The sequence below is a fragment of the Podarcis melisellensis genome (genome assembly GCF_964234715.1).
Source record: "Podarcis melisellensis genome assembly, chromosome: 2".
NCBI classification, from domain to species: Eukaryota; Metazoa; Chordata; class Lepidosauria; order Squamata; family Lacertidae; genus Podarcis; species Podarcis melisellensis.
The window spans coordinates 102,810,272-102,835,799 of NC_138529.1; the positions used below are offsets into that span (position 1 = coordinate 102,810,272).

The 25,528-nt window shown below is 39.8% G+C and overlaps 1 protein-coding gene across 1 annotated transcript in view; it reads right to left on the reverse strand.

The window, feature by feature from the left end:
* Positions 1 to 25,528, reverse strand: part of PRKAR2A (protein kinase cAMP-dependent type II regulatory subunit alpha) — an 80,666-nt gene that overhangs the window by 53,928 nt on the left and 1,210 nt on the right. Inside the window, exon 2 of the mRNA XM_081902988.1 lies at positions 1,303 to 1,338. Coding sequence (XP_081759114.1) covers positions 1,303 to 1,338 — 36 coding nt within the window. The remainder of the gene's footprint in view (positions 1 to 1,302; positions 1,339 to 25,528) is intronic.

Sequence of the window (25,528 nt, forward strand, 5' to 3'; positions counted from 1 at the left end):
AAGGAAGTCTGCATAGTACCTACTCTCTTGGGAGTTGGACATCCCTGCTATACACCATGAAGTAGTCTGGATAGGGCTTCCAAACACTTTTCTAGAGCACATATAAGACATTCAGAGTAAATGACCAATAATCAACTGAATTGGTGTTATATGAGTGTTGTTCCATGACATAATTTTAGACTGCCTTTTGAACAGTTCAGATCTATCGGATCGGGCCTTTTTTGTTTTTACATTTCATTTATGTATGTAAAGTGCTTCAGTAGCATTCTGCCCTGAAAGACAGCACAATTTTTTTTTTAGATAATTAGGTAGATACAAGCCTATTTTGCTGGCATTCCATCATGGTTTCAACAGCCCTCACTGAGCTATACTGAAGGAAGCTAGGCAGCAAGCAATTTCTCAGCGGCACTGTAAGATGCTAGTTTCCATGTCTGCTAGTCCATACAGCCATTCAACTCAGGCCTCTCAAGGCCACTCCGCTGCTTCATAACATTAACTATCCCCCTCCAAGAGCTCAGTGACATATTGCAAAAAATATGCTACTTTTAATTCTATTTTGAATTGATTTTTTTAATTAAAAAAAAAACAAAGTATAAAAGCCAACTGACAGACTCCCCCAAGTCGCAAGCACTCCAGAGTTCATCTGCCCTGCTATCTGCACTCACAGAACATTTAACATTTTTACAAGGAGCTCATATTCTAGTTGGTCCTTTTCCTTATTCTCCCTCCATGCCACATGATAGCAATTCCTATCAAAACTGTAAGCTGAGCGTCCAGAACAGAGAGTCTGAGTTTTTATAGAAACATGGTACATGCGTATGCTGCCCTTAAGCTGGCAACTTTTTTTCCTAATTTTACAATGGTTAAAGCTGCCTATTAAAGAGGGAAGAGGGTACAGCTTAGTGATGGAGAACATGCTGTGTATTCTAAAAGGTGCTGTTTAATTCTTTCAGTTTAAAAAAAACTGTCTTGGACAGCACTCTCATAAATTTTGCTTGGTTTGAATGAGAAACATTCAGTATAAAAACCCTTAATTACTTGGATAAATAATGTAAAATACAATATTGGTAGGGTATAAAAATAGAGAGCAACAATACAGCACTACACATATGGTTGTTGCAGTAAGATTGTAAGACATTAAGACCAAGCTATTAAAAATATTACCTTTTTAGGATTACTGCTCTCAAAACATGCCCACAGAATTTGCCAACACAATATAAACGTATATGCACACTGAGCTGTTTTTTTAAAACAATTCTTTGACAATTGTTTTGTGTTGCGTTAAAATATGGAAAATCTTACCTGATACTCTTCTGTTGAATCTGTTGATAACAGGAGCTGCAAAAAGAGAGAAAAAAAAAGTCCAATAAGCTAGGAAAAGCTTGGTTGCTGAAACTACTAAGAACACAATACCATACTCCAGTGGTTTTCAACCAGTGTGCAGTGAAACCCTAGGGTACATTAAATCAGGCTTCCTCAAATTTGGCCTTCCAGATGTTTGAGACTGCACTTCCCATCACCCCTGACCACTGGTCCTGCTAACTAGGGATCATGGGAGTTGTAGGCCAAAAACATCTGGAAGGCAGAGTTTGAGGAAGCCTGCCTTTAAATGGTGGTGAGGGGTGCCGTGATCAACATTGGTCTCTGTCCCTCTTCTTTTCCTTCCCTCCTCTGATGCCCTCTTGCGTCTCTGCCTCCCAAAGGCTTGCACTGCTGTTTATTGCAGCACCCCGGCTATATGCTCCACAGGCAAATGGTGCCTGGGAGGTACCTCTCTTTGGAGCTGGGGTGGGGGGAATGGCAGCTCAGAGACATGGGGTGATAGCAGCAGCTGCCCAGAGGACTCCCAAGGAGAGGAGGCTGAGGGAACACCCCACAAGGGAGGGTGTTTGAAAAAGGGTGAGAGGCTGCCAGCTCTGCAGGCAAGGGGTGACATAATTGGGCTCCTGAATGAGCCCCACAGGGGTGCTGCAGAAAGAAGGTTGACTCAAAAAGGTTGAAAACCTCTGCCATGCTCTGAAAATACCATGCTCTGAGAACAGGAAAAGGGAAGGGTGCACAATTCTTTCCCTGTTCACCACTTTCTGCTCAAAATTGAACATCACATATGACTGCTTTTTCTCCTGCGGGATTCAAAGCTTTCGTTTCCCTCACAAATACATGAGCAGCTCAGAGAAAAATGCCATGGTGCAGCAGCACAACTGGATGCCTCCATCTGCACCAGCTGCAACAAAACATGTCTCTCCTGTATCAGTATCTACAGCCATAGCCAGCACTGTAATTCTCCAACAGTTTGACTTCATTCGCAATGGCACATTCCTCTATTGTATCCTGAGACAGACAGATGCCAACAACTAACATGCTTAGATCCCCAAAAGGGAAAAAAGTGCCTAAGGGACTCTTGAGCATAATCATTATTTAATCCATACCCCCTTGATCATTTGTTTTCCTTTTGCCAAGATTTCCGTATGCATAATGGAACTTAAATGCTTTGCAAAGTGCTAGAAGTTATTTTTTGTTAAAAGGTAATCAGATGTGCACACCCGACTCTGCAACAGAAATATGAGAACCTGTTAGTAACTAGGGTTGAAGGCATATTTATCCCTTCTGTTAATTAACACACTAATGGGATGTTCTTTGTAAATTTTGATGTCCATGTTCTAAACATCCCAATCAATATCACATACAAGCACATATTAATGGTATTTATAGAAATTCTAATTATAGATTTCAGTTGTTAAAAATGGGCTCTCAGTGAAGTAACTGAACGTATCTGTTATTACATGTTATTCTTCAAATTAGGCATCCAAGCAAGCATTTGATCCTTCCTCAGCATTCTCAGAACTTAATGCCTTGCATCCATAGCTTCGGAATTTACATCATATATCAGTGGCAAACAAACCCGTATTTTCAAGAAGACGTGTGCAACAGCTCGCACTTCTTAGTGCAACTGCACTAAAGCTACTACCATCAAGCACAACCTTAAATACTCACAAACCCTCCAACCAATATATAATGGATGCACAATTTAGAGTGATTCATTTCTACATATATTGAGTATTCACATGGGGATGATATGTGGTAGACACAACTGGAAGTTTGGGAATTATCTTGGGTGGCTCAAAGCTTATTGTGGGGTCCACACCCTATTTTGTCCCAACTGGGCATTGTGTTATTTGTTACACTGCCCCTTAGTCTCTGCATTTAGAATGATCAGGCTTTGTTGTCTGTTATTATGCATTTATAGGTTGTTCTTATGTAGACTCCTGCTTAAACTCATTTCCCTCAGAAAAGGAAGTCTCTCCTCTGGGCTTGTTGCCTGACATTCTGAATTGCAGCCTGGAAGGCCTGACATTCATTCATTCATTCATTCATTCATTCATTCATTCATTTTTGCTTCACCTCAACCATACAATCTCTTTACCTTAGATTCAACCTTCCTTTAATCCTCCTCCTACAGCTACGTATTTGATCTTTTGCATTTGCTAGCTGTTTGCTATTCAAGCTGCATTAGCAATAAAGTTGAAGATAAGATCAATGTACTTGAAACAGTGAACTGGATCCAAGTTTAGCTGCCTGGATAGATATACAGTTCAGTATAATGTGTGTTGTAGGAAAGAACATACCGTTGTTCATTGGGTGTTACTGGCATGAATGTGTTATGCTTGTGAAGTGTCTTGTGCCCCAATGAAGCACTTAACTAAAAACAACATTTCAGTAACTTTTACAAGACACAGCTCTGGAAGTGTGAGTGACAACACAAAGCACCCTCGGTCTTGTACATCTCTCCTGCTGGTGCTGTCATAAGCAACTCATAGAATCATAGAGTTGGAAGAGACCACAAGGGCCATCGAGTCCAACCCCCTGCCAAGCAGGAAACACCATCAGAGCACTCCTGACATATGGTTGTCAAGCCTCTGCTTAAAGACCTCCAAAGAAGGAGACTCCACCACACTCCTTGGCAGCAAATTCCACTGTCGAACAGCTCTTACTGTCAGGAAGTTCTTCCTAATGTTTAGGTGGAATCTTCTTTCTTGTAGTTTGGATCTATTGCTCCATGTCCGCTTCTCTGGAGCAGCAGAAAACAACCTTTCTCCCTCCTCTATGTGACATCCTTTTATATATTTGAACATGGCTATCATATCACCCCTTAACCTCCTCTTCTCCAGGCTAAACATGCCCAGCTTCTCCTTGCTGCATGGCAGAGTTAGATTTATATAAACCATAACAACACACAAAAATAATTTAAGTGCTGTAGATCTATAACCAATTTTCCTTGCCCAAAATCATATTCAGCATTATTATTCACATACGGTAAAATGTTTTTGTGCTTGCTTTTACTGCAGCGCAGTCAGAGGACAATTCAGAGAGGCAAACTACAATCTGACTGAAGCTGCGAAAGCAAATGTTAGCGATACTGTTCTACATCCTGCATGTTTAACAGAACAAAACCACCACAGAAGATGGTAAAGAGAAGAAATGCATGGATCTCATCTCAAGAAGAAAAAGTATAACTATCAACAGATCAAGAAGTGCCAGCTTTCTGGGGTGACAGCGGGTCTGCAATAGCTCAGAAGCAGCCACCACTCTCTTCCCAAGTGGTAGTAAATGAATGTAATAACCTTTTCCACCAGACATATTTAGAGGTATGACTGACTTGCAGAAGCAGTCCCACGTCAAAGAACTGGAGTGCAAAACTGCCATTATGACTGACAGCTCAGAACAACAAACAAGTTAATGAACAGCTATAACCACACTAAGGCCGTTTGGAGAAAATTTTACTCAGCAGAGTGAGCTACGCCTGCTTTCAAAAAAGGGGGGAGGGCAAGCAACTTACAGTATTCCTTAAGAAATTACATTCTATTTTTAAAACTGAATATTATAAGAATAGGAATCAAAAACAAATGGAATATGAATGCACTGAGGTATATTTGAGGCTTCACATTCTTAATTCCTCATGCAAATACTTCTAATCTATGCAACCAGGATTTTTCCAAATGACATAGGGTAGTTCAATCCACAGAGCACAAAACTTGACAGCACCTCTGTCAAATCAAATGCCCTCAGTCTTGTGGTTGATGGTAAATGGAGCCAAGTGAAATGGCAATGCTACAAATTTTAAAATGTAATACGGTGGAACCTCAGGTTATGGACGGGATCCGTTCCAGAGACCCGTCCATAACATGGAACTGACGCAAGCTGAAGTGCTGCGTCTGCGCACGTGCAAGTGGCGAAACCCAGAAGTAACCCGTTCCGGCACTTCCAGGTTGCAGCGGGACGCAACACGAAAACACATAACCTGAAGCGGACGCATCATGAGGTATGACTGTATAGTCCCAGTGGATCAGAGAGAAGATTAATCTAGTCCAGCATCATGCTTCCCATACTGACCAGCTAAATGCCTCCAAAATACCAACAAGCAGGGCAAGAAAGGCAGGAACAGATGTATACCACCTCAACATGGAGGACACCCAGAGATTTTCAGGCCTGCACGGGGATATAAACATGGTTTCGCACTACAGCAGGCATAGGCAAACTCGGCCCTCCAGATGTTTTGGGACTACAACTCCCATCATCCCTGACCACTGGTCCTGTTAGTTAGGGATGATGGGAGTTATAGTCCCAAAACATCTGGAGGGCCAAGTTTGCCTATGCCTGCACTACGGCATACCTGTTTTCGTGATGTCTGTGAACCAACCAGAATTTAGAGGGTAAGTACACATTTGGCTGCCTCTAATATGCCAGCAAATTAAAGTTCGATCAAACCTTGAATAAAATAATTGAACTGAAGTACCCAAAGTGAAGAGGGAAGGGATAAGCATAAGGCTCTTTCTCACAGCACCAGATCATTGTTTGACATTGCAATAAATCAAGAATTCAGGTTCAGTTGTACTAAACTAATCATTAAATAAACTAGAAGTCTCTCAATAAATGGCTATTCCTATTATCATTCAAGCCACCTTTTATTTAATATTTAATAAAATAAGGAAAATTTAATAATTTTCCTAATTTTCATTTTAGACATGTAAATTCAAGCGATATTTCTGAAAAGCGGCAACCATTCTATGCATGCTGCTGTTTGTTTCCTTTGAAAATGTTGCTCAAGAACAATACCAAAGGAGGAACTGTGTGAGGAGAATACTAAATTATGGTTGCATGAAGTACATGAATAACACATTTGCAAATCAGCTGGTACTGTCAAATAAGAAAGACAAAACATCTCCACTTTACCATACTGTCAAATTTCCTTAAGTGCTCTTTTACATGAAAACATGCTAAACTGTGAAGCAAAAAAAATTAAACTGCAAATTTATTTCAATACCTACTTTTTATGATATCTAACAGTGCCAACTTTAAAGCAGTCATATTCATTTATCTTTTCTATTACCGTCTTGGGTCGCTGTGTGTGTTTATTTCTTTGTTTTTGGTTCACAAGTAGAACTGGAAAGGAAATCTCTTAAGAATTAGACATTAGTCTGAAAATCCTATCAGGTGATCAATGAATAAAATGCCACTCTAAGCTGGACAGGGGAGAATTATTTAGCAGGGAATAAAAACACTTCAGTGGCTGTCAGCACTTGATTTCACCATCTTCTGACGTCTTATATACTTCACTTTAGCTAATTCAGGCAAGAAAGGCATGACATGCAGAACAGGCTTTGTCAGTAATCCTCTCACTTGAGAAATGCCTTCTCAAAGCTCAGTGCCACAGTACAAAAAGACTGCTTCATATATGAAGCCTCATATATGCTATTCTGTAGCTGTGGAGAATGTTCAAGGACTGCAGGTAGAATCAGGAATTTGAATATATTTTCAACAAACTGTGCTGCAATTTCTTTCTGACTTCATTCATTTCTTGAACAAGGCTATGTTGCCCATAGTTGTTTTTGTTATTAGCTCTAGTGCTTTATTATGAAACCATTACATATCCCAAAGTGTGTCACATTTCTCTTAGTGTGGAGATCAATCAACACTCTGCAAAATTAACAGTTTGTTTGCCTCACCATCTCATTGTATCCCCTTTCCTACAGCTATGTAAACACACTAACCAGAACTACGCCATGGTTTGACTTACATTAAAAACTAACAAACCACAAACTAACTAATGTTTCTTCTTGGTTTACCATTCATGGTTTATTTGGGGGAGACAAACCATGAGCCAAATTTGTTTTGATAATTGAGGGGACTGCCATACTGCATGATGCATCAATAAGTGATAAGAAAGTGAGAGTGAACTATGACTGTCAAGTGACTTCCACATTCCAACAGGATGATAAACGTCCAACTGCACACACTGAAGAGGGTGAGAAAATCTGACAGAGAAGTTAAGCAGCTCCCAGATACCAAATGAACAGTCCAGCCAGTTCACACTATTTCCTTTCAGAACACACAGCTCTGCCAAGAAGAGCAATGAAATCTTGCTGAAGAGCTCTTCCAATCAAGTGCAATGTATAAACAATCCACGTTCAGTTTTAAGAACAGCCCACAATATAGACAGAAAAAGACCATTCAAATTAGCAGCCTGCAGTTCAGTTGAAGACCTTTGTTGCAGTAATGACAAATGCTTCAATACCAAGCTAAGGTTGCACACAGTACTCAGGGTGAAAGTATCAAGACAACCAAATTCAAGCAGTCCTATTCAGTTCAATGTCATATCCTGTCTTGTGCATCCTTCAGAAATACTTCCTTAACATTCTTCTCAGAATCCACAAGAAGTACATACATTTATTTGTATAATGCACTGCTACAAAGTTGCTGAATTTCTGCAGTTTAGAGCTCATCCTTGGATCATTTTTGCCTGACTTTACTGTTTCGTTATCATTGTTTTAAATATAGTTGGAGTTTATTAAAACGCAGGAAGGAGCTGCCATGAGCCTTTCGTTTGCATGTTCCCTTCCCTTTCCTCCTCCCACATGACCAGAATGATAATTGGCATGGTTTAGTTTCACTTTTCATGAAGCCCCACTAGTTGTTACATAAAACAAACTCTGGTTAGTTTCTATATAAGCGAAAGTCAACCACGGGTTATGAAGCTGGTTTGTTAAATTAATCCCAGTACGTTTCGGAGCACAATTCCAAGTGTTGTGCTGACCTTTAAAGCCCTAAACGGCCTCAGCCCTGTATACTTGAAGGAGCATCTCCAGCCACATTGTTCGGCCTAGACACTGAGGTCCAGCGACGAGGGCCTTCTGGCAGTTCCCTCACTGTGAGAAGCAAAGTTACAGGGAACCAGGCAGGGGGCCTTCTCAATAGTGGCTCCCGCCCTGTGGAATGCCCTCCCATCAGATGTCAAAGGAATAAACAATTATCTGACGCTTAGAAGACATCTGAAGGCAGCCCTGTTTGGGGAAGTTTTTGTTGTTTTTTAAACGACTGCTGTTTTAATGTATTTTAAATCTCCTGTTGAAAGCCGCCCACAGTGGGCTGGGGAAACCCAGCCAGATGGGCAGGGTATAAGTAATAAATTGTTGTTGTTGTTGTTGTCGTCAGAGTTCATTTTAAACCACATCTATGGTTAGACAAGCCACATTTTGGGGCTTGTGTCAAAATCTTTCCTCTGGCCACAAAGGAAGAGAAGGGAATGCATGCGAGCTTCTTTTCTGCATTTGCACATAGCACTAAACCATGGTTTAGAGTTACATGCAAACTGTAGTTTCTTGTAGTTTGCTTCAAGCCATTTTTCAAATGTGAAACAGTATGCAGCTTCCAGCATGCTTTGTATGCTTGCCACTCCTGCACACGTTAAGAAAATTGCTTTCACTGAACATTCAAAGATTCTGGAAGTGTCACACTGTCAACTTTCTAATTACCAACTATTACAAATAGCAAAGACATTCTCCTGCACACTTTACATCTTTCATAAGCTATGTTTATTTAGTGAGTGTAGCATCCATTTTACAAGTGCCCAACTCACTTTTACAGCATGTCATGAAACAAAATGTACATACATAAAGGAAAATTATTGTAGACAATTATATGCTAGGTTTACATTTCTTATTTACACAATGGGGCAAAAATGACTGTTTGGACTCCAGTTCAATGCTGAACGTAACATTTTCCTAACCCACCACCAACACTGTGTTAACACTGCTGAGCATGCTATGTTTATGGCAGGGTTGTAACATTTAACTCATTAAATCGATTAAAAAACACTTTTAATCAGCTAAGGCATCCCCAATTAGCTAGCAGCATACTTTTTTAAAGTGCTAGCACCATCTGAAAAGGCATTCTCCCTTCTCTTAAAACAGAGGGAAATCTCTCCTTATCATGCCTGCTAAGACACACATGTCTAATATATGCTTTGTTTCAATCATACATGATCAACTGAAACTCTCATGATTAATCAATTAAAATTCTTTCAGATTAATTGTGGTCCTAAGGTTAAAGGAATACACAGTTTGAATGTTGTGTGCATCAGTATTCAGAAGAGGTCTGCAATGTACCTTTGGAATGATGCCATAGCCATCAACACACAACAGTGTGAGTGTGAATACTAGACACTAGCTGTTGGCATTTGCTCAAGAAGCTTTATAATAAATGTCCCGCTGAAAAATTGATGATCTATTTAAATAATATAATGTGAGGATCCAGAGGACAGGCAGAAAATTAAACTTTTAATATCCTGGAGCAGTTCTGATCCCATCTGCTTCTAACATGCTGTTTGCCAGTGCTCAGTGGCTGCAAGTAGTCAAATTTGTATTGCATTTCCAAAGCAAGCAGGATGATGCAATGACTCAGTACATAGCCTCCATATTTACGTGGACAATTAATACCTATTGTAATTTTTATATGAACAGCCTGTGATTAATATACTGTATATTAATATTTCACATAAACAAATAAAAATAAATATTTAAGGAAACAGGTTCAGCTATCAGAAGAGTAGAGCTGCACTATAGCAAAACCCAACTATATTTTTAAAATCTTAATACAGAGCTACATACTGCAAACACAATGACCATTTATGTATTTATGAAAGTATCCATATACTGCCCTATCATGCAAAGCGACTAATGTTGGTGGGCATGAAAATGACATTTGCACTGTCAGAACACACAAGGAAAATTAAAGCTAGTTTCAACAGCTTTTGTACTGTGGAGGATATTGATACGTTTAAAGAAAACTATTTAGGTGACTATAATACTTTGCTTCTTAACTCAATTCTTTCCATTGTTTTCCTTACAACAATGGTTAAACAAGTGCCAGGCAGTTTTTCTGCAGCACAAAGCAGGAGTTTGATGCAAGGTTTGGCTGCGATGTGAATGAGGAACTTGCCCCACTCACATAAGTGATAGCCATGAGAGAGGCCCCTCGAAGATTTTGAACTTTGCTCTGCATAGGTGCAGAACCTATAAATGACACCAAACAGGGGCCATGAAGAACATTAAGCCTACTAGGTGACCTTTGGTGAGTCACTACGTCTTAGCTTAACTCACCTCACAGGATTGCTGCGAAGATAAAGCAGATAAACTAGGTATGGCGCCCTGAGAGAGTGGGAGGAAGGGTGAGATAAAAGTGAAAGGAGTAAATAAATATCCAAGCAGCAATAAAAAGACTCTTTCCAATTAATCCCTATGCCTCAAGGCAGACCAGCTGTTTTAAATCTCAGCTAAAGCATCCATGACAGATGACCATCCAACCTCTGCTTAAAAACCTCCAAGGAAAGAGTCCACCACCTCTCATGGGAGTCTGTTCCACTGCCAAACTGCTTTTACTGTCAGAAAGTTTTTACGAATGTTTAGTCAGAATCTCCTTTCTTGTAACTTGAGGTTCAAGTCCTACCCTCCAGAGTAGGAGAAAACAAGCTTGCTCCCTCTTGCTTGTCTACTACAAGTTAGAAATCGCATGTTGCTGGTGCCATTTGGTGGAAAATGCTCCCAGCAGAGGTTCTAGATTCTGACTTTCTGAAATCTCTTGAAGATCTCTTTATGCTGACAGGCCTTTGCAGCTGTTGAGTGGTCAGTCGGTTTAGCAACTCTCGGTATTGTTTCTTTGGGTGTTTCACAGGAAACATCTAACTATACCCACACATTACCTGCTATAATATTAAGAAAAAGTTGGTACCAGCCTATTCATCCACTAAGTAAGGCCTACTGGTCGATCGTGGGATGTCCGTGGTCGATCCTGGGACCCTCAGTTAAATACTCCCCCCCCCAAAAAAGCTCAACATCTCTGGCTCCCTAAAAAAAGCTCAACAACTATGGTGGTCAATCCAATGGGTAGATCACTGAAGTTTTTATATAGCGGTAGTAGATGACAGTCTCTTGGAAGTTGGACAGCCTGAACTAAGTCATCAATATAATACACAAGGAAAATTACAATGTGTGAAATAAGCCATCCTGTTTTACATTCAAAGATCCAGGTAGCTTTTGATCACATAATTTGCAATGGGGAACACTGATGATGGCAAATGGCTCAATAAAGACAACCTGTTGCAGAGGTCAGTATGGTTAAGCAGCTGCCAAAAGCTTGAGAGCTTGAAAGTGCCCAACATCAGGGGTTCTCATCTGGTATCCCCAGTGCCAATGAGTCTCTGACCATGGATCAGATCCAGGTAGCAGCTCATCTCCCTCCTATTCAGAAGAGTCGCTGCCTGCAAGTAAAACACATCTAGAGTAGACAGGTGTTTGATGGCCACAAATGTTGGTACCAGCAAACCGGATTAAAAACAAAGGATTTTTGACCAGCATTGTGGAGATTTTCCACAAGCCGGTGTTTTGATCAAGAGCAAAAATTTTACTTTAATGAAGAAAACAATGTTATTAATTTCTGCATTTAATTTAAAATTTAGTTAGACTTTCAAAGTCATAAACAGGGGAGACTGGGAGAAACAGACTGCTTGCTAACAAGGGCCTGATCGTTTCCCTAAGCAACAATCAAGTTCAAGTGGAATGTATTGGGGGTGGGGGGAGAGAAAAGAGAACAGACTCTGCTTGCTATCAAACAGAAGCTGACTACACTTCCTTTTCCAAAATTGAATACGATAGTGTAATTGATATGTGATCAGATAACCAATCAGAAAATTCTGGTGAATGTTGCTTTGTTAGCTGACATGATTCATTCACCTCGGTGCAGTAGAAAAATGACCGAGGAAAAAGCAGTCACAGATGTCTTGCCAGCAGGCTGCAAATTCACGTCATGCTAAGCCATGGTTTGGCCTAGTGTGGTATGAAAATAGTACAAATTCCAAAATAAGGGGTAAAAGGAAAGGAAAAGGTTTCCATTTGCAAAGAACTCACATATGAGGGAAAGTGTGTTTGGGACTTGTGACTATGGGAGAACTTGGTAGAAATACTCTGTCTGAAACAGTGAAAAGCAGGGGAAAAAAATTTTGTCTGAACACATTACTGACCTGCAATAAATTGATAGGTATTAGAAATACTAATATTAGGTAGTTGAAATTCATAATTTACAGGGAATTCCGCTACAACAAGATGTAATAGCAACTTCTTTAGATGGCCTTACCAAGAGGATTAGACAAATTTATTAAGAAATGATCAATCAATGGATAATAACCACAAAAGGGTGTGTATATATAAACTCTTTCTTCAGAAAACTATAGCCCAACGACCAGGTGCTGAGGACGAATCACATGGGATCAATTATATACAGCACAAATGCATATTAGACAGTTTATAAATAATACATTATGATGGTCATTGCTAGAGACAGAATGCTGGCCTAGATGGATCTTTAGTCTGACCCTGAACACATTTCCTCAGGATCTCTTGGGAAGAAAACAAAAGAAACCACCTCATGTATAACTAGCATACCATGTGGCCTGATGAAGTGGCATAGACAGAAAAAGACAGCAAACTCAAAACACTAGGGAACAGTTTAAACAAGTTTTAAAATCTCTTTAGCTTGTCTACACCACACAATAGTACAAGATAAATCTCAAGCAACAACTGCTGTCATACGAAGCACTTATTCATGGCACAAATGCTAGAACAGCTTTCTAGTAAGATGTATGTGGTCACCACCAATCTCATTCCCAGCAACCTCTGGGATGCACAAAGGGCTTGGGGGTTGGATGGGGTTTTCTTCCTTTTGTGTGGGATATGGAGAAAGTAAGAAACAGTGGCAGTTTCTACTGGACAGGACTTCTGGTTCTTGCTTGTTCAAAATCTGTTCTGGAGAAGAGAATTTGTGGGCTGTTGGGTTTCCTGCTTTCCAGTTTCATCGCAATGGTGGAGATGCATTCTCATGCCTGATTCTGAATGCTCCATTTTATTTTTGAAAAATAAAATTTCTTGCCATTTTGACTTTATAGAGAATGAAACACAAATAAGCAGTGTACTACCCACGTGCATAGTATGTAGGAAACCTACTCCTACCTTCTAATATTCTGAACAAAAAGGAAATGTGGACTTGGTAGTATTTTAAAAATTACATACTCCATTACAAATACAGTGGTACCTCGGGTTACATACACTTCAGGTTACAGACTCCGCTAACCCAGAAATAGTACCTCAGTTTAAGAACTTTGCTTCAGGATGAGAACAGAAATCGCACAGCAGTGGAGCGGCAGCAGCAGGAGGCCCCATTAGCCAAAGTGGTGCTTCAGGTTAAGAACAGTTTCAGGTTAAGAACGGACCTCCGGAACAAATTAAGTACGTAACCTGAGGTACCACTGTATTTAGGTTTTCAATGCAATGGGTTTATGATTTTAACTCTTCAGTCCCCCCTCCAAATCCTAACTCCGCTATCACCACACAAAAGGCCTGCCAAGCTGTCTGCCCACACAAATTTAACTGACAGGATAGTTTTAATAACTGGTCTAAACTACTTACTGAGAAGGAATTGCTACTTGCCCTACTCACATGACAAACCCTGACTGACAAATTGTAGGGAAGGTTGTGTTGGGGCGCTTAGAGCTCTTGGATACGGAAGTTAAAGGGAAGGGCAAAATCCTGAAGTGGTTTCTCTGCCCCATAACAGAAGATCCTGTCATTCCCCTGCAAAGTGATTTGAAAAGAATAAAAAACCAAAGATGATTTCTTCTTGTGTTTCTCTAAACAGTGTGGTGTAGTGGTTAAGAGCGGTAGTCTCGTAATCTGGGGAACCGGGTTCGTGTCTCCGCTCCTCCACATGCAGCTGCTGGGTGACCTTGGGCCAGTCACACTTCTTTGAAGTCTCTCAGCCCCACTCACCTCACAGAGTGTTTGTTGTGGGGGAGGAAGGGAAAGGAGATTGTTAGCCGCTTTGAGACTCCTGAAGGGGAGTGAAAGGCGGGATATCAAATCCAAACTCTTCTTCTTCTTCTTCTTCTTCTTCTAAACAAGGTTGGGGGGCGGGCAGCTGCAACCTCATTACATGCAGCACCAGGCTGTCTGTACACAACTACATGCAAGGTTCTCTGCACTTTCAGCTGTGGAACACATGACTGGTGATGCATTGGGGGTTGGGTCAGGGAGTAAGCTTGGGGTGGAGGCATCCAGGTTCAAAACATTTAAAGAAGCATTGGGCTAAATGCAAAGTTGGTATAATACAAACTTACAAGTATAATTCATAGGGCTAAAAACATCAGTGAACAAATGCAGGCAGGGGAAACCAAAGCCCGTCAATTCTGGCATTAAGACAGAAGAATAAGCAAAGCCAAGGAGGATTTTGAGGAATAGCTATTTTAAAACCTTTAGAAACTGGATGATTGCCAGCTGCTTCAGTAATAGGGAGCAGCATGCATAATAAGTATCACATATATTGTTGGTGCAGCAAGCACACATTCAAAGCCACTTTGCTATAAAAGAACCCAGAATATTGGTGTAACAATATTTGTCTTTTATATTTCAAAATCAAAAGTTAAGAAAATCTTCACCTAGTACTCCAAAATAAAAGGTGACAGTAAATGTGGCACAGATCAGGGGGATCTAAACTGATTACTTATATTCAATCATACCTGTAGTTGGAAAGCAAGATGGTTTTAATCGAAGTTTCAACATTTTGCTCGTGAGTCACCAAGTTCTCCCAGCAACAACCCAGCTTTAACAGAACATTTAGTCCCAGATTTCCTATAGGTTCTATGAAACTTTGGGTGCTTTGAAACAAGCAGTAAAAAACCAAACAGAACTTGATTCTGAAGGGAAGAAAAGAAACACTAATCTCCCAACTTTCCATCACAAAAACATAGTACACTTACTTTTCTAAACACTGCGCTTTAGGAGTCAAAATACTAGATCACACATATATGTGTATGGATTTAAGATGTTATTCCTCTCCCCTCTCCTTTTCAGCTCTGGTTAACAGTGTCTTTATTCTTGTGTAGACAGAATTTTATAAAACTGGTTGGTATCCAAGAACTGACTAGTCATGTATATTTAACCAGCAAGTCAAAAAAAATCCCTCTTCAGCTAACAACAGCTATTTCTTGGTAATTAAGCAGCTTTGTATTCTAGGAAGACAGCACCTATCTTGCATAAACTACAGAGGTCAGCTCTTCTAATGAGATGTGAGATTAGGACAGAATACTGCCATGCAAAAACAGCTAGGTATCTCATGTACTTCAGGAAGCTTGTATATTCCAAAAGAAATAAAACAAAACAAAAATCCCACAATTTTGAATACTTCCCAGTATTATAGAAAATATTTAAGAACCAGGAGAAAGGTATCTAAATAGTCAAAGAAAAAGACAAGTAGTGCCCTTATCACAGGCCGTTTGGCATAATGCAAAGATATATTGCCTTCAAAAAGAACATTACAAAGAGCCTTGTGATGCCCTAAAGACCAACAAATTTATTTTGACATAAGCTTTCTTGGGTCAGAAGCAACTTTGTCACACTTCTGGCAAAGTACACTTTAATCCTTCACAATCTGTATACCCTCACTGCATCAGGCTATCAGAAATATGTTAGCAAACACACATAATTGTGTAGAAAAAATACATACAAATGCCAATGTATGTAAATAACATTCTAGGCATATCTGTGAAACATTCACAAAAGCAGAAGCTGTAGATGTTAGAGTAAATGTTGATGAAATTGACCTGTTGTCTTCAAACTAAAAATACAGATATAAATAATTATTATTCAGAAGGAAAGAAAACTATCTTTCACGTATGATCTGAGACCGTATTTATCCAATTATATTTTTTTTAATTTTTTTTTTATAGTCACACAAAAAACCTAACTTGGACATTCATATTTTCATTATACAGTTTATTTTTTAAATAAATACCTATAACAGTTTCATATGCTGCAGGGAACACTGATAAAATTGAGAGAGTATTTCCATGCAAACATAGAAGCAAGTGCCCATTTTGTGCATGACTCTAACTGTTAGTTTAGAACCACAGGAGAAAGTCTCAGCAAGCCTTTGCTTTGTGCACTTCTCCCCACCTGGCTTTTTAAAAACATTATTTGAACTTTAAACCAGCCTTTCCCAACCTTAAGACCCCATATGCTGTTGGACAAAAATATCATTACCACCAGCCAGTATGATAGTCAAACAACATCTGGGAATACGAGGTATCCTCCCCAAAATTTTTGATTGCCTTAACAATCCCTGATCTCTGCAGCTGTTTGGCCAGCAGGTAATTGAAAGGAAAGGGGAGCACACAGGAGAAAGTAGTAGTACTTAATCTGCCACACTAAAGGTTTTTCACAGGGCACTGAATTAATGGGAAGTGCCCATAAAAGAATGAGAGCAAGTCATAAGAAAAGAAAGTATGAATCAAACTGAAACTTTAGGCCAGGCATGTCCAACGTCCGTTTCAGGGACCTAATCTGGCCCACCGGTCGGTTTAATCCGGCTCCTGTGGATCTTGGGGTAAAATCCAAAAAAAAGCTAAACAACTTCAATCCTAAAAAAAGGTCAACTTCATCAAATCTGGCCCTCTTTGAAAAAAGTTTGGGCACCTCTGCCAAAATGGGAAGAAGAACTTGCATTCACTGTTAAGATGCAAATACCAGTGTCTTATCTGCAATGCATCACTCACAACAAAGGAAACTATTTGAAACACTGTTAGGAAAGAATCACAAAGAATATTTAATCAGAATACCAGAATTAAGGAAAAATAAATTAAACTACATTAAAGCAGTCAAACACACTACTTTCAGCAGTCACTAAAGAAGATGACTCAAAGACTAAAGCCTGTGTTGCTATTACATGGAACATCACTCATGCTAAACAAATTCTGATTGAAAAATTGTCAACAAAATACTGCAGAAATGTTGTGATTTTAGATTCAAACACAGCAAATTCCAATACAGCACCACGCTACAGAGACGAATCTTCCAAATCAGTGCTAATCTTGCTGACATGATGCATAATTATCTGAAGAATTCTCTAGCAAGCAGGAAACAAGCCACAGTAGTGAAGCAAATAATGCTCATGAAAAGCACTGACAATGACAATGTACTACAGGATAAACTTCAGAGTATTGCAGCACGTGGAAGACCTGTAACAGTAGAAAGAAAGGAAAGTTCCTATCGCTATAGTTGGCATCCATATGTCTGAAGAGAGACAATGGAAGAGTGCACCATCAAGGGTAAAGTCAAACAGTTGGGAGTTACAATGCCTGCTGTGGCTCTAGAGACCAATATAGGCTTGGGAGAGCATATCTTTGCTTGAGACTCAGTTCTGCCCTGTGGTGCCCAAAATCTTCCTGATGCAGTGCACATGGAAGGTGTTGTGGCATCGCTTCTGGTGGGTGTAAGTTGCCCATGACTCACTTACATAAAGCAGTATGCTCAACATGCAAGTCTGACAAACCCTCGTCTTAGTATTGGTTGCTAGCATCACATTCTCCCAGACCCTTTTGGAGAGGTGAGCCATTGCCATAGCTGCCTTACCAGTACATTTGCCTAGCTCAGCATCAATGGAAAGGTTGCTGGTTATGGTAGAGCCCACGCAGGCAAAATTGTCTACCACCTCCAGCGTGTGATACATGCTGGCAAAGTCATGACCCAAGATGTCTTAATGTACTCCTGAAAAGTGGTCCAGTTTCCATATTTTTCCCATGTTGGCTGCATCATCCACCGTGAAGATCTCATTTGTGGATATATAAAGTAGGAAAACAGTGCTGGAAAATGTCACATATCCATATGACTGGGATCACTCATCCCCAGTTCACTTAAGAGGTGGATCTAGAAGACAAACCTAGTTATGTTTCTTTCTACTGTGTTGGGAGATACAGATCAATCAGCAATGCCTTAAATAAATTTGTTGAACTGCTGAAGCCTAGCAGTACCTTTATTTTTTTAAAGGAAAAGTCATTATCAGCTAGAGTGTAAAGAATAGAGACACAGGATCTGACGTTAACTCAGTATTTGCAGAATCTCTATTTGGCATTCCATGGTAAAGACAGAATCATTTCTGTCCTTGCACTGACACACTTCATGCTTAAAGCTTTGGCTCAGAGCCATAACATCAAAAGGCTTCAAACACTTTCCTTTTCCCCCTGAAGTGGAAGTGAAAAATCACAAAATTTAGGAAATTGAGATCCTGATTTGCCTTTCCTGTATATTTATGAATGATATAATCAGTGGTGGCTGTCAGATTCACAAAACCATGGCTATAGAAACATGAATGGAACTGCTGGAACATCAGGAGGACCAGGCTCTATGATGCATAAATCAGTTTCAACAATCATGTTCCGGGAGCAAGTGTCAAGAGTTAAGTATCATCTAATTAAGAATGCTAAACCGTGGTTTACCATTATGTGCAAATGCAGCCATGGCTGGCCTTGGGCATCTCTCAGTCTCCATGATCCTCACCTATAAAATACAAAATTTTAATTGACTGCCTTTGAGCCTTTGTTGAGCTCTGCCAGTCATGTTGCGTAGTGTGATTTGATGCTAGAATCCCCTTATTTGGGGTAATTCTAGATTAATGTTTTCAAATAACCTATCATCACAAAAGGATCTAGTGATTTTGTATCATTTAATTTTGAGGAAGGTTCATCATATGTGGTAGAAGTAGAAAATAATCATATTTTGATTGTACCACCAGCATTGAGAGCTATTATTCTAAGCAGCCAGTCTGGAGTCAAATAGCAATTACACATTATTTTATAATTATTCTCCCTTAGGTTTTGACAGATTCCTCAGGCTGCACCTTTTATACATATGCAATACATTTAAATGATTATTTAATTTCTGTTACACTTTGCCACTGTGAGTGAATTATCTTGAAATGTTGCTATGTTTTATTATGTGCAGTTTTCTGATGTGATGAGCCACTTTCAGCATTGTTTACCATGCTAATGGGACATTCAAATAAAAATGACGATCTGATATATGAGGCAATCATTTCCCACCATCCACAAGCTTTTAAAAAAATACTATCACAACTGTCATCAATATTTAATAGTAGACTATAAATTTTGACAAATTCTTTAAATTAATCTGAAAAAGGAAATACTTAGGAGGGATGATGATGTTGGGTAACTTAGAGGTGTGGGTAGGTTTTTCAGTTCTGAGTTGAATAAACACTATGCACTGTATGAATTGAATTATGGTGCTCCTTGAACCATAGGTAGATCACACAAGCCTGATGTCTGCCCATCCCTGATGTATGATGAAATACTTGCCAGGGACATAGGGACAATGTTTTCTACTTTTGAAGACACATGCAGGGACTCATGTCATCTCTTCTATAGGTCATTCTCATAAATTCTGTGTGGGAAAAGGTGGGACAGTTTTCTACTTGCATTGTTGAAAGGGAAAAGAATTCTGCATGCGCTCCAAGAAAATTTTACTACTTAGCATATAATGGAGATAATTATTGGCTATGAAGCCTGGTCACAACTTGGCAATGACTTGAAAGCATGACTTGAACAGCAGAAGATGACTGAACAATATTTCAGCAGTGCACATGCTTAAATAAGTCTATAAAAGTATATGTCTGTGCAAGTTTGCTCAGAAGTGAGCCACACTGGGCTCAACAGAGCTTACTCCCAGGTGAATGCATACAAAATGGTATCCTTCATACTGTTTGCCTTTTCTACCTATATCGAGTTTAGGCCCATGGACAGATTCTGAAGTTTATATTTGTGTGATATCAAACCAAAGCTACATCATTTGACACTGCCAATTACCAGAGGCTGTGCTCCCTAACTTTGGCTGGGTGCCCCCCCCCTAAAAAAAGGTCAACAAATTCCGGCACCTCTTTTTCTAGGAAAAAAATGAATACACTGCTCAATTGTAAATACAATTGTATACAAAGTAAATATGCTTTGCTTTGCTTTAAAGAGAAAAAGAGTGTATAGCAAGTTATCACCAAATGAATATTTAGGGGGAAGGGAAATAATGCATACTAAGTAACTGGCAAACCCTAGAGCGGAATGCCCACACAGATAAACTTTGACATGTAAATGGGACGTTCTATGGCATCATAATGGCATCAGGTGATTGACATCTGTCAAAGTTCAAAGGAAGTTGCTGTAACAGCTGACATTGACGGATATAGTAATCACCTTTGGTGCTAAAAGTGTATCTTTAATCAGTTAATTAGCAATGAGAACACACTTTCAAAGAAGCTCCCTTTAACCACTGGGTTATAGAAAAGATAGGTGCCAAATGGCTTCTGGGACCTGGGTTGTGGGCACCAAAACAGAATGTCTAGTCGCCACTGCGGTGTGTGTCGGCAACACTTTTTATTTATTATTTTGAAAAGCATGAACTAATACACAATTCACGTAAGTGACACATTGTTAATACCACGTTTTTAGCAGAAACTGTTAATACATATTTAAGTGGGTGCAATAAAAAATTGTACCATACTTCAGTTTTCAAAACACCCTACTCTTTATTGTTAAACTCCTTAAAAATATTGTTTATCCTTAACATACACTTCGAGGCTTCAAAGCACATACATTTAAGTAATCCTCGAGTGTCAGCCAGGCACAAAAATAGCACCCAGAGTTTTTGAGGTGCTCACAAATGGAGAATCTTTAGATGCAAAATGCGCCTGGCGCCCTGCTAATTTTGAACCCTAATTTTGAACCTTAGGCCCATAGGCCTATCTTGGCCCTGCCATGATTCCCCATTTGGCCTGCAATGTCTTTTTGGAAAAGGCACTTCCCTCAAGACAACTAACGCCATACAGGTACGGACAGGGCTTGTCAAAAGCCTATTTTCTGTAGCCCCCAAAGCACTTGACAACCAGCTCGTTGTCATGAACGTATGAAGCATTGCACAAAGCAGGAACTCGGAGTACATGAGAGAGTTCTCAGTGAAGGAAGGGAGAGCAAGGCTGCTTGGGTTCAGGTGCACCAGAAAACTCCCTGAAAACTTATTTCACACTGCATATTTAGTTATAAGACTAACCTATTCCACATTTCCACATATGTAGTGAATTTAAGGTGGGTAACAAAGTCATATGGCCACAAAAAAGATTTAAAAGATTAAGAAATACCTGTATGGGGGACTAGGAGGTCAAAATTGATTATTTCATCTGTCCGGATATGGTGGCATCTTTGTTACCTATTCTCTCATACTTCAGGATTTTGTTGTGTACTGCAGTTGCTCACTCTGTATTTTAAACTATTTCTGATTTTATAGACTTTCCACGGCCTCTGGCTAGTACAATAAACTTACGAACTAAAAAAAGTGGCAAAATAAGATGTTTCACCCACAAAATAAAATTGTAGTGACAATTCATTTTGGGCTGAGCCAGACTTATCTTCAATTGGAGGATAAAATATGTTGTGTTAATATGACTATATCTCCTTTCAGCTAAAAGGCCCCCACTAATTAAACCACTGATGAAAAAACAGTAATCACTATATTATACATGGAAGAACAACACAGAAACTAGCCTTAGAAAAGGTGGTGTGGAGAATGAATCAAACCCCATCATTGGAAAATACAGTATTCATGAGAAAATGAAAAAAACCAAAGGAGCCAAATACATCTCCCACAGCCTAGGTACCACCACCAAAACGAGCCCCACCCCTGTCCCACTAAATCATCAAGACAGTAGTGAAACAAAGAACACGCCCTCATCTCAATAGAACAGGCTACATTAAGTGTCTTGGAGAAAACCAAAGTACAAACTATTAAGAGTTCTAAAAGGTAACAAACTGGGTTCTGAAACAAACCAGGAGACTGACTGAATAATACTCAGTAATATATTCTGAGTAACCAGCCTCAGGTAAAACCTTGATGGCAATATTGTAAACCATTTGTGATTTCCAAGGTGTCTTCAAAGTTGGTCCCACATAGTCTCAAATATATTCGCTCACAGTTTGGTCACAACTGCTCTGAAGATGGGGAAACTTGATTGCAGTTACAACATTAACTGCTATATAAACCAAAGACCACCACACTGACCCCAATACAAAGAGAGAAAACAGATTAGCAGAAAATTATTTATAATAAATCTATACTTACTACATAAACAAATCTAACTGCTTATTTTATTACAGTTGTATTTCACCCTTCCCTAAAGGAGCTCTGACCACTACACATATGGATTATCCATTTTATCCACACAGCTCTTGAGATTGTGACTGACAAGGTCACTAAATAAGCTTTGTGGCTCAGTCAGGATTTGAAATGGAATCTTTCTGGTCCAAAACTGTAGCCATTAAACTCTCAGACTTAAGCAGACGGTTGGCTCAAATAGGAACTTGGGAGACAAAACACATTAGCTTGGAACCTAAATTACTCTGCCATTAAAGGGGGGGGGAGTTTTAGCCAAAAACCCTACATGCTCTTGTAGGGTTGTACCTCATTTCCAAAGGTCCACCAATCCCCTGGAATAGATTTTCGAGGGACAGCAAAGGGAAGGGGGAAGCTAGAAATCCCTTTCCCGTTAATGTTAAGTCTGGTCCGTTCATAGAAGGAAAGTTAGGAACTAAGTTACTGAGTATTAACTCAAAATTCACGATTTAGTGTTAAGGAGTATTACATCCAAGGACAGAAGAGCTTGGGCTGACTAGAAACATCTAACTATGATGAAAGACAGGTAAATTAATCTTATGCAATGTTCAAAATTAGCTGGGCGCCAGTCACATTTTGCAACTGGCAACCAGCCTTTTATGACTGGATAGCGATATCTGGGCGCCAACTTTTTGCGCTTAGCATCTCTACCTGCTTGGTTGCAGTCAGTTGGTCGGGCACTGTGTGCTGCCCTGCAAAACATCTGATTTGCCCAGCAACGCAGCAGCAAACGATGCATCTTTAAAAAAAAATGCTGCCAGGTGAATCACCTTGTCTGGTACCATGGCAGGGGGGGAAAAGGCACCTGGACATGGCTCCTCTCTTTCCTATCCCAGTTTCTAACACAATGCTAGAGGTGAAAGTGCAACCTGACAAAGCAAATGGATCACTTGAGAACCCCTTCTTACCTCCACAGCTTGTACTGCATCTTCTGGGGGAAAGGGAATGAAATTTATTTGAAGATATATTTAGCTCAGGAAGTTAAAGGAATTAATTTAAGAGATACTTAACTTAAACTTACTTGCATTTATAAAATTTCAACAGCATATGTCACGCTAAGAAATAAATCCTACATCATTTCAAGTATTCACCATGAAAACTGGTTATGCTTTACTACTGGTTTCTGTAACACCTAATTAATTGATCTAAAATTCAACAGAAAACAATTTTCCCACAACCCCAGCATTCCATTCAACCCTATTTTCTCTTACAGCTACCTCATGCATATTCCCTCGTTCATCCCCACAATGCAATACAACCCTTCTTTGCTCACAACACTCCCTTGCTTCTTAATCCAGAAACTGAATCTATATTTAAACTCACCATTTCATGATCCCTAAACTTCAGAATGTCAATTCCCTGTAAGATTTCCCTTTCCTGCCTGCCTTTTATCATACAGTATTCTGAAATTAAGAACAGAGCAACTGACATACAAAGAAGGTAAAGTATCTGTCATGGGAATAAGGCACTCCAAGGCTGCACTCATACCAGCGTTCATAATTATTGGGGGAAATGAAGTGTGTGTATGTGGCAGGCAAAGTATATGAGAAATGATCAAATTGGGTATTCACTTACATAGGAAAGCCACCTTCAACTATGCAACTGGTAGAATTAATGGTTGAGGGATTAACTGCTTAGACAAGGTTTAATATTCAAGTACAGTGGACGCTCAGGTTGCGATTTGGCGCTTCTGCAAATGCTTTATTTTTTATTAGGAGACACTTGGTATTTAAGAGTAATCACACACAGTCTTAACAAATTTAGTCCTGGAAAGCCATAGTAATTTGTTAGCTTTTAAGGTGGCACAAGCTCTTTGCTGTATTTGCTGCAATAAATGAACCCAAATATCCTCTCGGAATTTTCTATTTAAAAAAAATAAAATACCTGATTTTAAAATCTGTAATCACTGACTGCTTTTGATCCAGCTAGATATCATTGTAAAGGGATGAGGGAGCTCTCATGACAGCATGACAGTCCTCACCCAGACTCCTACATAATCTTAACAAACACAAGCCTTATACAGCCCAAACTCTCACTCCCAGCAATAGTGTATCACAATTCAGGAAGTTACAGTACCTTCTATGAATGTTTCAAAAAAAAAAAGGAGACTAGGGAGGGAAGAAACCTTCCTTACTTTTCCCTCCTCTCAAGAATGGCAAATTCTTCTCCAACATATCCAGAGTGTGTCCAGTCTAAATGCTATTGTGGGAATCTCCAAAACGTTACCTACATCTACACAAAGAGAAAGCCTGTTACCTCACTCCAAAAGTTGAGGTCATCTCCAGGGGGTTCTGCCTTCTCATACATCACGAAAGAACCTACTACTTGCACAAACAGCTCTGCTCCAAGAATGATGGATTCACTTCATGCTCTTCTCGTCCTTCCAGAAACATAGCTGAAAGGCTAGGATCACACTACCACACACACAAAAATGGGTGCTGTAAATCCTCTCCACTCCACCTCACATCCCAGAATGGAGAGGAGACTCCTTCAAGCCACTCCCTCCACCCTCCTGAGATTTCCTTGAAAGCTTTCTTCCTTTCCAGCCGTAAATCCCTCCCTCCCCCTGCTCACAAGAAGGCTCTCATTCATTTAAGACTGACTCAAGCAAGGCAAATTACTCCCACCCATGCAAAATGCTTTTATAAAAATATTTATATACCACAAACTTAAATAGAAGGCATGGCATAGTATCATCATCAGGACTCCACAAGCTTTGCTTTCACATGCCTTATCTCTTTGCCAGGGGGCTAAGATTCAACTGCAGACATTCTAAAGCAACTGGCACGTCTTCTGAACAATTAACTTCAGGTCCAGCTGTGTGCAAGTACCCTGATACTAGGGCAGACAATGCAATGGCTGGGGACAAGATTAAGCTGCTATTGCAACCGCACTGTCAACAAACCCATAATAATTAATAACCCACTCTGGCAGGCGGAAAAGAATAAAGACAGAAAGGCTCTGTGTCTTATACACTGCACCTTCTTTCACTACACACGCAAGGTCACACCTACTCCGTGTAGGAGAGAGCCACGCACACCCTTGTGCACTCGCTGTTATCTGCGGATCCTTTCTGGCATGTTTATCTGTCGGGCACGTTTTTATGTCTCGCCTTTCTCCCGTCGTGGAACTCAAGAAACCTGCGG